We start from the raw sequence: 14656 nt of genomic DNA, 5'->3' as shown, positions 1-14656 counted from the left end.
AAAAAAATAAAAATTATATACTTTTTAACCACAAATATCATCTTGCACTGCTTTATGCCACGCATTACGTAATCATGTTGGAAAGGTCTCGCATCGGTTTTCAAATGCCCTTTACAAAAAAAAGGTAAAACAACAATGTTGGACAATTTTAAAGTTGGAGGAGAAAATTAGATGGAGTTTTTCGCCCTACAGCGGTACTTCCGCCTATGCGTAAGCGTGACCTTTCCAACGTGATTACGTAATGCGTGGCGCATCGCAGAGCAGTGCAAGACGAGCATTGGTGGTTAAAAAGTATATAATTTTTTTTTTTTTTTTTTTTTTTGAAAAAGGCGAATCGTTTCGCTAGATAAGACTCTTATTCCTCATCTGGGATCGTGTAGAGCGCTTTGAAGCTACATTTAAACTGCAGTTTGGACCTTCAACTGTTGAAGTCCACTATATGGAGAAAAATCCTGGAATGTTTTTCTCAATTTACTTTCGACTGAAGAAAGACAAACATCTTGGATGACATGGGGGTGAGTAAATTATCAGGAAATTTGAATTCTGAAGTGAACTAATCCTTTAACTGGTGAATTGTGGTTGCTCTTTATCACATATCATCTTGCAGACACTTCAAGCTCTCTCTCTGAACTCATAAATTACAAATAGAAAGTATAACTCGTACCACTTCAGCTTGGGCACCAACAGACTCCAACAGAGCCGAATCCTGGACGATATTCAGCATCGCCGCTGTAAAAAGACACATGAAGTTATTATTGAGATTTCAGCAAAAAACATTTTTTTTTAGGCTACGTCATATTCCTTTAACCGTCACTTTTTTAAAATACTCGAGACCAATAGCATTTTAAGGGAAGATGAGGTTTTAGAACAGACTTTATATTGCAAGTTTGCATAATTTAAATTTTTCAATTTATGAAATTAAACCGCAAGGCTTAAGTTGACTGGCACGACACAAAGTGGGCTGTGGTAAAATCACTACATACTTCCTTATTCCTTTAATGACGTTGTTTTTTTAAATAATTAATTAATTACTTAATAATACTAATATAGTTATTATTCTAATATAATAATATAAAATAGTATATACATAGTTTGTTTTATAATATTTCACTTGACAAAACACTAAATGGACATAATGAACAGGCAGCCGTACCTAGTATCATCTGTGTATTGATCGAGTCTGTCTCTGTTTGCAGGGCGCCAATCAAAATATTGACCAATCGCAGCTTCAGGGAGAGGAAGGTGACTGCCTTGTCATGGAGCGAGGTTTCATCATTGCTGAATTTCCCTTCCAACAGAACCTGCAAATGTAATTAGAAAATCACAGCCAATTACATTTTTATTTTTTTTCCTCAGAATATTAAGTTACAGAGATCCCAGGAAGATTACTAGATAATAAACCCTTTTTACCTCCGATTTGACGTTGCCAAAGTGGTGAGGAAGAGGAAGCATGGATAACAGGATATGGATGGAAGCTCTTCTCAGCTCAGTAGGGTTTACATATGACTTAAACTTAGACAACTCTCTGATGGCGCAAATTAAACAGGAAAAAATGCATTAACAATCAAGCATGTAGTAATGGTGACTGAAGCTGATGTTATCGAGTAGGTCACTCACTTTGCAAAAAACAAACTTAAATACACCTAGGGTGTATGTTTTGTATCCGGTTTCACTGACATCAGAAAACATTGCTCACCGATCCGGCAGGATGGTCTCCAGTGCAGATATGAAGTACGGAACCACAACATTGATCCCTTTGAGATCTGAGCAGAACAGAGCCGAAGAGTTCAGGATGATGCTTGCTAGAACCGGCCTACAGATGAAGTCTGATATCTGAAGACCCTGGATCAGGACCATGTAGAACCTGACAAAACCATCAGATACAGGACAGACGTTAATTTTTTAGTGTGCCCCTATTATGCTTTCTCAGGTATTAACTTTCATGCAGTGATAGATAATAGAGCTGTTTGTGAATGTAAAAGTTTCAAAGATCAAAGTGCAGATAAATGGAGTTATTGTCTCCCAAAAAAAATGAAGCGATTCTGAACTGCCTGAAAAGAGTCGTCAGTAATTCCAGTCTTAAGGCCTGTTCACACCAAGAACGATAACTATAAAGATAACTATAATGATAACTATATTTGCATCCACACCAACGAACGATAACGGTCTGTTTATTTTAAGCTCACGTGCTGAGGTTTCAAAGTGCATACAACATGTTTTTGCTGTTCTTGTTGCATTACACGGCTTTAACCAGCAGATGTCCTCAGCATGCTATGTTTGGAGTGAATAGCTAGTGTAATCGATCTAATCTAACAGTGAATTTAGCTGATGAAGTCAAAATAGTGGAATAAAAACACTGCCTAGTCTTTCTCAACTTCAAAGAAAGCTAGACAATGTTGTCGAAACTAGCACTGGATACCTGAGGTAATTTTATGTTTCACTGTTTGCTAGCCTGGCATTATGATCTCATTGTTAATACTTCTCACCATTTATTCTGAGGGTATGACTGATTGTTTTCTATATATACATTTTCTTTAAAGTATCCTTGAAAAGGGGGTTTGACTTGTCAAACAGTGGTGGCTTTTTCTGGACCTCGGCGATCAACTTCTCTGCAATGTCGTCCGCCATTTTAAATGTGCGAGCCCTTAAATTACAATTTATTCTGATAGGCTGTCAGTGTTTTATCATTCAACAGCTGGAAAAAAAATCGTTCTGAAAGTGATCCCAACGATATTGTTTCTCTATATCGTTATCGTTGTAGTTGTGGTGTGGACAGTGCTGTTCTTTTATATTTAGAATGATTTTTACTATCTTTTTCGTTATCTTTATAGTTATCCTTTACTTCCTGCTGAACATAAGTAGGTTTGTGACAAACTATGGTCTTCATTGGCTGCCCGTGAACACTGTCTACTTTGCCCCGCCCTCAAACTCTGTAGTTGTATCTGAGACTGGAAGCATTTTGTTTGTGTTGTTCATGTCGAGAAGACGCGGTTTTCTGCTGCCAAAGCAAATCCACTGTTGATGAGACTGAAACGGTAAAACCGACGCCATCGTTACTGTTCGAATCACTGTTTATCAAGTTCTGAGGAAGAGCTGAAATTCACATATGCTAATGAGCATTTGGTTTACGACCAATCACAGCAGACTGTGTCGTCTGACCAATCAGAGCAGAGGAGGCTCTCAGAAAGGCGGGGTTTAGAGAGACCGAATCACTGATCGAACCGTTTCAGACACTGCGAGAAAATAGCTGATGCTGTAGTGTATATTATGAGAAAATTATAACCTTGTATGCATGTCAACTTATTGTAGGAGACCTAAAACAAAATTAGGAGCCTTTAAAATAGCAACATTGGGGAGGTGATTCCTCGAGAACAACTAGCGATTACCTGGACAGGTACACTGGAAGTATCTCCTCTCCAGTCTTCTTACTGCAGAAGATCCTGCACAGCGTCCCACACGCTTCGGCTCGACCAGCCTCGTAATTGTCAGGAAACTCGTTGGCGTCAAACATGGGGTTGGACACCATGGTGTCCGTAGACATCTGAGACCCTTTACGTCTCAGTTCAACTCCAGCTTGAGTGGCCAGGGCTGAGAGAGAGAGAGAGAGAGAGCGAGAGAGAGACGGACAGGGAGAGACACAAACGCAAACACTAAGTGACACTTTCACATGCGTACCGCAGGAAGCCATGACAGGGATTACCGACAAAGAGATCTTGCAGGTAGAGAAGTAAAACTCGCAGCTCTAATCTGCTAAATGTGACTATAAAGGCATGAAGATATTAAGATTTTAAACTTTTTAAGCTGTAAACAATGTGTATTGTGAAAAGCGCTATATAAATATATTTGACGACTTATTTTCTGATCAAATAAATACCAATCCTGGATATTTTGTGGGATTTTTTTAAAAATATATTAATGATAAACGTATATATTCACCTTAAAGGTGTCAACGTTGGATTTAAAAATGCATTGAACTTAATAACGAGCAAAGCACTGCACAAATGCTGTCAAAAGCACAGCATTAAACAATTTCAACTATTCTAACTTGATCTTTTGATGCACTGACAATAATTAGACAAACTGCATGATAGATTACATGGGCAAAATATGTGGATGCATATAGACAACTGCAAAATTTAAAAATGTTGTCAACATTATAAACATTCTATTAATTATTAAAATGTTCAGTTTTCAAATATTTTACACTAGCGGTCAAAAGTTTGGAATGATTAAAAATTTTTTTTAATCTTTTTGAAAGACAACTGATGGCAAGTACAGTAAAACAGTCATATTAAACTATAAATATATATATAATCCTAAACAAGTCTGCATTTATTTGATCAAAAATACAGTAATAATTGTGAAATATTATTATAATTATAAATAGCTGTTCTCTATGTGAATATATTGTAAAATGTAATTAATTCCTGTGATGTTAAAGCTGAATTTTCAGCATCATTACTCCAGTCTTCAGTGTCACATGATCCTTCAGAAATCATTCTAATATGCTGATTTGCTGCAGAAAAAAAAAAAAAAAAAAAAAAAAAAAAAAAAATCATAATTAGTCCAAACTTCTGACCAGTAATGTATATATTTGAATACTGAGTGAAGCGGGTCCTATGAAAGTCACTGTTTAAATGCTACTACATATTAATCATCATTTGTAGCTATAAATATTCGAATTATAGAAGATTTATCCTTCCACAAGAGTTTATTACATTTGTTTGACAGGCATAATTTCATTTGCAGTAGGAAGCGAGTGCTGATCTAATGGGACTTTTGCGACAGCAGCACGTTTGTATCTATTTGAAGACAAGGCCTTGTTCGGATCACGCAAAATGACATTGTCTTGCCATAATGTACAATCGTGTTTGTGCTCGAGTGACTTGAGACAGAACAGAACACGCTCTTCTACATCTCCTGGTCAGTCTCCCTGTTATCAGAGCATGGATTTTCATGTCAGACAAACGTTGATTAAAGGCCAATTTTTATAGTCCAGCATCCTAAATTAAGACATTAAGGCACAATATGGCTGAAACAAATTGCACCAACAACCACGACATGCAGAAATATCCATACAAAACATAAAAAGAACAAATGAAAACTGAAGGAAATGAATCAAAGGCTAACGTAAAACAAAAGCTGTCAAATAAATGCTGGGCAAAAACTAAAAATAACATTGGTTGGTGTGTTTCTTTGGAGAAGATCAGTTAGTAGAGGTCCTTCAGGAGATGGTATGGGTAGGAACTAGTTTTAATGATGGCGGGTAAGTTGAATCAAGGAGAAGGATCAAGCGCAACAAACATTCTCGGGTCTCGGCGGCCACGTGACGCTCGAAAACCATCGGCACAGTGGTCTCGGCCAACGTCCCACCTTAGGATCCTGAATATTTGTTGCAGTTGAGCCAATGAGATTTGGGCAGCAGTCAAAACACTCCCCGGACCTTTAACTCAAGCAGTTTATGTGCAAGTCTCTTGCCCCAAGAAAACAAGTACTGCAACAATGAACGAGTGACAGTGTAACCAAAGAAAAAAAAAAACTGAAATGAACCAAATAACTGCAACTGGTAAAGCTTGTGTTCCTACTTACAAGATTTATAAGAAAGAAGAATTTGGAAAAATGTTGCTGCAAGATAACAGAGATAAAATGGAAACAAATCAAAGAACAGCAGTAGTAGAGTTCAGTAAACTATTGTTCTGTTTTTGTGGTTTTAACAGACACAGGGAGACCATTAAAAAGAGTTTCAATTACCCATCAATCATGCAAAAATGAAAACTAAACAAAAACAATGCAAGTAAAGAAAAGACGCAATGCTATCAACAACTCACTACATAAAACACTAGATTAATCCCACATTCTCATCAAAATAAAAGCCTATTTGTTAGTAATTTATTCATACAATAGAACTTTTCAACTGACATGAGTGGAAGTCCCATAAGCCTCTGCTGCAATGGCTAAATAATCTAAACATACATGTAAAAATAGTGACAAACCAGTTTCAATGGAGTCATTTAATCAGCTAATATTTGTCATGTCCAATTAACAGAAGTGTTTGCATCAGTTCTAAAATCTATCGAGAGATTTATCAATTCATTAATGCATTTGGCAGACGCTTTAATCCAAATTGGCTTAGGGTGTGTTCACACTTGTAGTTCAGTTCACTTTCAATGAAAATTAAACATTTAGTCCTGGTTCGCTTGGGGTTCACAGCCATTTTTAAACACCAAACCGGCTTTCATGATGTATTTTTTTTGGACGCAACTAGGGAAGCACCAATGTATCCGCCGCCGATATTTATCGGCCGATTTTTGCTCAATTTACAACCATAGGCATATCAGCTGTGGCAGGAAAAAGGCAGATATAACAAACCGATGGTTTATAAATTAACTGCGTGAAGGCACTGAGCTGTATAATGACTGTTGCTAATCCTAGCGCTGCTGTCTGCGCTTTAAAGTTAATCAAATAACAAAAGATCGCACACTATTCTTGACTAAATAACTTTTGTAACTTTCATAAGTGTGGCGGACCCCATCCGAATGATGACCAAAACTTTACTGATGTTTTATTAAGTTTATTGCGTACGTTTTCACTCCAAACAAATCACCACAAAAGCTAAACATTACAGAGCACAAGAAGTGCGCATTAAACTCTCTCTCTCTCCATTGCATACAGCAAATTACTCAAAACACTTATTACAACTAACAGTTAACAAATACATACGGATCTTATGCCTTTTCACGGGATGCTTAATAAACGAACAAACTTTAAATCTGAAATATCTCTGAAGAACTGCACGCTCTCCTTGTCAGTCCGTAGACTAGAACACCCGTCAAAATAAGAGTCCCGCCTTAGTAAAGGAGATCTCATACATATTTAAACTTACAAAAAAATATTAAAATGTATACAAAAACAAATTAGAAGATTAAATCACAATAAAGGATTAATATGTATTTAATTTATACAGTGAAGAATATGCAGTGCTATTTTACATTTGTTTACTTTATTTCTGTACCTGAAAACTTTTAAACCTTCCTAAAAATCACTGTTTATTTCATATGTATCTTTGTTCTGTTGTCTTTATGTAGGCCTGCTGAATGTTAAATGCATCCAATCCATGTTCATTAAAAATTATTTGATGATGCAGCAATAAACCTGCTAGTATATTTTAATGCAGGTGTTTTTGAACTTTGCTTATGATCAAAATACTATCTATTCTGATGACAAAATTTCAAATAAGAGAGGAAGTGACAAATATCGGTATCGGCCAATAATTGTTTGTTAAAATCGGTATCGCCCCCCAAAAAATCATATCGGTGCATCCCTAGACGCAACTTACCAAACATCCTAGAGCCTCGTTCAGACTGTCAGTTCAAATCCGATTATTTGTGATTATCTGAATAGGATTCCAAACCACATATGAATTTAGCTCGAAATGGATTTGTAAAAATCGCATTTCATGTGATTTTTGGCCGTTCAGACTTGCTAAATCTGAGCGGATTTCAATCGGATATGCACAAAAATCGGATTTGGACTGACAGTCTGAACGAGGCTAAAATGTGCTCGTTGTACGTGCGTACGTACATATGATGGTATTTTTACCAGCTGAGAACTCACAAAGAGCTCAGAAAATGTGTAAAGGAGTCGGCAGGAATCCTTCCGCATTCTAACATCACGTTTTTTGCTCGTTTAGATGTCTTTGGTCCATGCTGCGTTCATATTTCAGTCGAACCGCACCAGAGTTTGTTTGGAACTGGTCCGCTTGTTAAGTCGTGACGCAAGGAACGCCGTTTCTGGATCCAAGCCTCCACTCGTCTCACTTGAGAATGCCATCTTGACGGTCGTTTATGAGTGCTATTTATTCATATTAAACATTTTAAAAAGTTAAACATTTAAAATACTTACAGTGTACACAACAGTCTCCGTGCTCACAGCGTCACAAACATTAATATTTAAACGATTTATAAAAGATGAGTCACTGTCTGGCCATCTGGGATTTTGGTATGGAGATAAAGGTTATGATTATAATTTTTTGGTAGTATTACACCACATCGTGTGTGTATATTAGCACTGTTTGTTGTTTTCCTTGTGGTATGAGATAGAGCATTTGGACCTGGAAGCAGTGCCGCGTGACGTCAGACTTAACAAGCGAATTGGTTCGAATGGCAGTGTTCACACTAATACAAATGAACCGCACTAAAGCCTAATTTATACTCAACGCGTCCACAAGTTCGCTTGGGTGCGCATGATAAAAATGACGTCATTGCGGCTTTGGCGGAAGTGCGTGTTGAATGTGCGCAAACCGATTTCGCATGGTGGTGCGCACGGCATTTTTTATAACTTCATACACAGCACTGCTTCCGAAGATGCACGACTTCGAGGAGAATCTGGCCGAGCGTGCATCTCATCTGTACCGGCACCCAGTTTGCGCGTCTAAATTAATTGTTTAACATTTACAAAATGAGTCTACAATAGCAGAAACAAGCCCTTTTAATGAAAATAAAGGTCCATGTTTAATAAAAATGTTAATGAAATTAAATGAAAATGTTTAGTGAAATCAGATAATATTTAAGAGATTGCTGTTTAATTTAGTTGTATACATGTTCACATATCCATTTATTTTGTTCTAATGTCACAAGTAATAATCTCAAGGTTTACACGATGTTTTGGTGAAGTGTACTAAAACAAACATCATCACATGTATACCTTACTTCTTCTCACCGCTGATTCTTAATGGTTTACAGGACAATAACTCTGACGTTTCCGCACGTCGTTTCAAAGAATAGTACAACGGCGAGCACGTCAAGTATAAACGCCTCGTCCGTTTGGGGAGGTGCACACGGAGTCAGCGGAGACTCGCGGTGCTGAGTCACGCGAAAGTATAAATCAGGCTTCACAGAGCAATCACACCAGAATTCGTTTTAATTGAAGCAAACTTACCAAGTGTGAACACACCCTTACATTGCATTAAGGAACACATTTTATCAGTTTATGCATTCCTAGGCATCGAACCTATGACCTGAGACATGATCTACTGTTTGAGCTACAGAAATAAAATTTTCTGTCATTTAATTGTATTTTAAATACAATTTTAGGTCTCTATGTGTATATGGTTGGCGAATGACATCTTATTTATTTTTATAAGATGTTCAAATACAAACAATCATAAAATCCAGAACATCAAACATCTCAAAATGCTTGTTTATCAGCATCTACGCTAGTGCAACACCACTGGAGACGAACCCTGAATGTGGTACAATCTTGCAGGTAGGAATATTTTGTAAAAGAAAAAAGAAATAAAAACACCCTCAACAGGTAAAATAAGTAGAGAAATGAAAACAAAGGAAAACGGGTGACTGCAGTATTGATTATAACAGGTATTCTGGTCTTACCGGTCATGCTGCTGTCCCTGCTCAGACCGGAGTGGAGTTTACAGTGAACCAGCGCAGCGTCAAACAGCCACTGGCCAAACAGGTTCAGCACGCTGTTGACCTTTGGTCGGGTTGGAGCCGGTAGCGGTCGGGGCTCTGAGCTCGTCTGGTTTGGGCTGGAGAGAGGGGATGTGGAAGACGGCTGGTGCGACACTTTGGTCTGGCCAGTCTGTGGAGCGGAGAGTAAATTAGAGAGGTTTTGTTGAGGATAATAAACAAGAAAGAAAAATGTAGGGCAGGACTTTAGTTATGTTAACAAGTTTCTGTCGAGTGGTTTAAAAGACTGTACTGTCAACTGTACAGACACTATTGGATGAGAACAAAAATTGAACAGAATTGAGCTGAATAATGACACTATTGTCTTCTTACCGTTGAGGCTTTGCTGGTTGTCTTCGCAACAGCGGTGGGGCGGTGCCTGCGGTTGTGAGGAGGGGTGGTGTTGGTTGTCGTTGTGGGCGGCGGCATACTGAGCCTATTGACAGGTGTGGGCGGAGCACTGTCCGATCGGGGGCGGGATATACCTGTGAGACAAACAAAACGGGTAGAGAAGCAAGAAAACCAAAGAATTAAAACCTAAAGACACAGAAAATACCGAAAATACAAGGACACTCGAGAGATCACGTCTGGACACATATTCAGCCATAAAGCACCTGCTAACATGCCCAATGTTTATTTAATTGCAGGACAATATCCATTTCAGCCCTAAAATATGAGAAAACGCAAAAAGTTGAGGTCTTTTTAGATGCTGCGACATCTGATGCTTCTTGGATTTGGCCATTTCAACGTCATCAGCAAGGCCAAACAATTCAGCTCTAAGACAAAACAATCACTAAACAATAATGCAAAGCTGTAGAATAGATATTTTGAGCACATTTGTTGTATAAAACTATTTTATGTGTAAAATGGAACACGTACATCCATGTTGCTTCATGGATAAGTACTGATTGGGTCAGTAGTGCAAGAAGGGATAGTTCATCCAAAAATTAAAATCATTTACTCGCCCTCATGTTGTTCTAAACCTGTATGAGTTTCTCTCTGTGAAACACCAACATGATGGTTTGAATTGACATGATGCTGAGTAAATGATTATCATTGCTGGGTGAATTATTCCTTTAATCCACACACAATAATCTTGAATCCAAACACAGATGTCCCTCGCATTACGAGCCTTCATTTAAACAATTTCTTAGTTGGTTTGTGTAAAAGAATGAACTATTATTGGGCAATGATTTTGTACAATTTGATTTGTCCTTTGTAAATGATATTTGATGACAAGGTTGGAAACTAGGTTGCATTTTAATTCTAATCCTTTTACAATTTTATTCCAGGACTTTTAAGGTGAACATTTTGTATGGTACACTAAAAATTGCTGGGTTAAAAACAACCCAAGTTAGGTTGAAAATGGACAAACCCAGTAATTGGGTTGTTTTAACCCAGCGGTTGGGTTAAATGTTTGCCCAACGTGTTGCAGTTTTATTTAACCCAACTATTGTTTAAAAATTACTGTATTGCTTGCTTAAAATGAACCCAAAAAATGTTGGAAATTAACATTTATTAATATGTTTAATACATGAACTTTTAGTTTTTTAGTTTAATGAATAACAATTAAACAAAAATTGCTTATTAATAAAAGCTCACATTTTGATTATTATTGTTGCCTCTAGTAATTGTGTGTCTGATTTTTAATTTCCAACCTATTTTGGGTTCAGTTTAAGCTGGGTTTGTCCATTTTCAACTCGGGTTGTTTTAACCCAGCATTTTTTAGCGTGTAAGTTCTTTAAATACGACTCGTTTTATGAGTTATGCTTATAACGAGAGAGAAACCTGTTCACAGCATTTCAAAGAGATGCAATGAAATGCAACCAGCTACACATTGCATTAAAGACATCAGATCATCACTGATGCGTTTCCACACAGCATCCCAACTCAGCAGCTGATTGGCTGAAAAATGCTGGCAACCCCTGCATTCAAATCTGGTTATTTGCCTAAAACCTCTGTGGGCATACTGATTGGCTGGCGAAAGAAGCAGATGATCTCCCTCCTTGACATCCTATGTTCCAGAAGACTCCACAGACAGATTTAAACCAACAGGTCATTGATTGTTGCCTGTAAGAGGAAAGCTGATATTTCAGAGCCATTTCATCATATATACCTCCACCTCTGCCACCTCACAGGAGACATTAAAGACACCATATTAAAGAAACATGAAGTTGGAGCAAGACATCAAAGGCCTCGTCTGCTTTTTTCAAATATCCAATAGCCTTTAGCTTATAAATCCCATTTAATTTACATTTTAAATATGCATATCTGTTTTTTGTTTTTTTTGGCAAAATCAAGAATTTGGATGATCTTAAAGCTACAGACGGTCACTAAAAACCACAATGTTCTTATTTCATGGGGTCTTTAAAAGAAAGTACAAGATTTTATGCCATTTTAATGTCAGTTTGGTTTTGTTTCTCAACATGACATCATCTGGAATAGACTGGATACCAACCAATCAGTATGCTCACATTCATTCTGGGCAAAGTTTTAAGGCCCGTTCAAACCAAGAACGATAACTATATTAGCGTCCACACCAGCGGACGATATTGCTCTGTTTATTCTAGGCATGTCCTGAAGTTTTGTCGTCTGTGGCTTTAAATGCTCGAGCTCTTTAAAGCATGATGGATTCTGATTGGCTGTCAATGTTTTAATCGTTCATCGGTCGGAAAACATTTTGAATGGGATTCCATCGATTTTGTATCGTTATAGCTGTGGTGTGAACTCTGCTATTCTTTTATATTTAGAATGATTTTTATGACTATATCTTTATTGTTATCACAGTTATCGTCCTTGGTGTGAACAGGCCTTTAGTCTTGCATGGGAGCAAAAACAAGGCAATTAACAAGATTAATTAATTACATATAATTGATTTCCAGAACACAGATTTTTGAGCTAAAAGTGCTTGTGTTTACACAAAACACCTCGCAAAATCTACAGTCCTCATCAAACACCCTCTTGATTAGTCAGAGGCGCGTTATCAAATACCATAAGATGGGAGCCTGTCTCGAAAATTGTTCCGAGAAACAGCAACACCTGGGGAAAAAAATGGGATTACACACACACACACAAAAACAGGAACCTCAAAAAGAAAGAATTACAACATAACATTTAAAAACTCCAAACACCTTCATGAACAGAATCAGTGTTTTGGGTAGTCAAACCCACTGTTAGTCACTAACTGATTGGGTTTGGACAGGTTTAGTGTACCTATAGAGGGAAGTCTGTCTCGAATATTGCTCCTAGACACTGTGACTCCTGAGGAAACATAAAACAAGACCTCTAAAGAAATGTTAGAAACATGCTCAGTGGGAGTGACAAACCACTGAGCATGTGCAGTTAAGATTACTGTAACTAACTATACTGAGACAATGAGGTCAGACATTTCACTCTTTGTTCATTCTTGGAACAAATTTCAATTAAATATATTCAGTTAAAAGCAAAAGATATTTGCTGTAGACAGGAGCATCTTGAATAGGGTTGCAAACGGGCTGAAAATTTCCGGTAAATTTCCAAAAACATTCTAAAAGTTTCCAAAAATGTCCAAAAAAAGTTTCTGGAAACTTTGCAACCCTAGTCTTACTGTCTGTATGAACAAATTAACCAAATCAAGCCCATTTTCTATTCAATTTAAATTCTGATTTTAAATGCCTGAACGTACTTGAATTAAACAAGACTGTGCTTTGCTTTTTTAAAATAAAGTTATAGTTACAATATACTTTACTGACAGACTTAAAACCCCATTTCCACTGAAATGTTGCAGAATAAAACATATCGCACTGCAAATGTTATTAACAAGCCTCCTAGTTTAGAGAAAAACGTTGAGTTAAAAACAACCCAATTTGAATTAAAAATGGACAAATGGGTTGTTTTAACCCAGCGGTTGGGTTAAATGTTTGCCCAACCTGCTGGGTAGTTTTATTTAACTCAACTATTGTTTAAAAATGAGTGTATTGCTTGCTTAAAATGAACACAAAGTATGTTGGAAATTGACATTTATTAATAAGTTTAATGAATAATAATTAAACAATGAACATTTATTAAATTGCTTATTAATAAATGTTCACCTTTTGATTATTATTGTTGCCTCTAGTAATTGTCTGAATTTTAATTTCCAACCTATTTTGGGTTCATTTTAAGTCAGCCATATAGTAATTTTTAAACAATAGTTGGGTTAAATAAAACTGACCAGCACGTTGGGTAAACATTTAACCCAACCGCTGGGTTTGTCCATTTTCAACCCAACTTGGGTTGTTTTAAACCTAGCATTTTTTGAGAGTGTGATTTTAACATCCAAAGTAATGTTTCTAATCACTAACTGGCTAGTTTCTTTAAATATGTTATGTAAAGAGTAAAAAACATAGCAATTACATGTGATGATTGTAAATGAAATCATTTCAGAAGGACTGGGAAATAAAGTAAGTTGAGTAGGAGTTCATCAAATGCACCTACATTGCAACAAGCAACATTATGCACTTTCAGAGTGGATAGCAGCACCATTTTTGTGGAAAAGGGGTAAAAGTGACATTGATAAGGGAAGAGCACAGTTGTATGAGTACCAGAAGAATGCAGAGTTTCATGACACTCGAGTTTCTTAGAAACAGCAACACCTAGAAATGGAAAGACAGTCAAAGCCAGTGTTCATACATCACTGCGACTGAGATTCAAACAATAATGAGAAACATCAAACCACAGAGAATAAAACATCCAAGATTAGAATGTAGTGCAATAACTAATGAATGGAAAGCCTTATAATATATGAAGAGTCTTTGTTGTACAAACCATTAGGGGTGGGAATCTTTCAGATCCGATTCTGATCGACTGGGAATCACAATCCGATTCTAAAACAATTCTTGATCTACTTTTTTTCTTATTAATTAATGAGTCTGAATATCAATATTATCTGTGCATGTTTATTTTAAGTACTTTTTTAAATAATTACAAATTAACAATACATCAAAACAATTGTATGTTAAGACTAACTTTTTTTCTCTTTCTCAGCATTATTGCTGTTTGATCATCACTGATAACAGGCCATTCACACTAACGCACAGATCTATTTCAAAATACTAGATCCTGAAGACATAATTGACTTTTTAATTTCGCATTATAAGAGCATTTTGAGATTCAAGAGCACTGAAATACAGGCGGGTGAAACGTGCAAAGCGCACGTTTCTTACACTGCATAT

The 14656-nt window shown here is 36.8% G+C and overlaps 1 protein-coding gene across 5 annotated transcripts in view; it reads right to left on the bottom strand.

The window, feature by feature from the left end:
* The window catches only part of ralgapb (Ral GTPase activating protein non-catalytic subunit beta), a 36606-nt gene that overhangs the window by 13761 nt on the left and 8189 nt on the right, over positions 1-14656 (bottom strand). For 3 of the 5 annotated variants that reach the window (XM_051896160.1, XM_051896162.1, XM_051896161.1), the window contains exons 8-15: positions 9798-9949; positions 9390-9597; positions 5590-5625; positions 3387-3588; positions 1697-1864; positions 1411-1525; positions 1154-1301; positions 665-729 (exon numbers count right to left, since the gene is read on the bottom strand). In XM_051896160.1, the coding sequence (XP_051752120.1) occupies positions 665-729; positions 1154-1301; positions 1411-1525; positions 1697-1864; positions 3387-3588; positions 5590-5625; positions 9390-9597; positions 9798-9949 (1094 nt within the window). The remainder of the gene's footprint in view (positions 1-664; positions 730-1153; positions 1302-1410; positions 1526-1696; positions 1865-3386; positions 3589-5589; positions 5626-9389; positions 9598-9797; positions 9950-14656) is intronic. The other 2 variants (XM_051896163.1, XM_051896165.1) reach the window with 1 other exon arrangement.

Source organism: Ctenopharyngodon idella, chromosome 6 (assembly GCF_019924925.1).
Source record: "Ctenopharyngodon idella isolate HZGC_01 chromosome 6, HZGC01, whole genome shotgun sequence".
NCBI lineage: Eukaryota > Metazoa > Chordata > Actinopteri > Cypriniformes > Xenocyprididae > Ctenopharyngodon > Ctenopharyngodon idella.
Note: the sequence above shows the minus strand (reverse complement) of the source record. Positions and strands in the feature narration are given on the sequence as shown.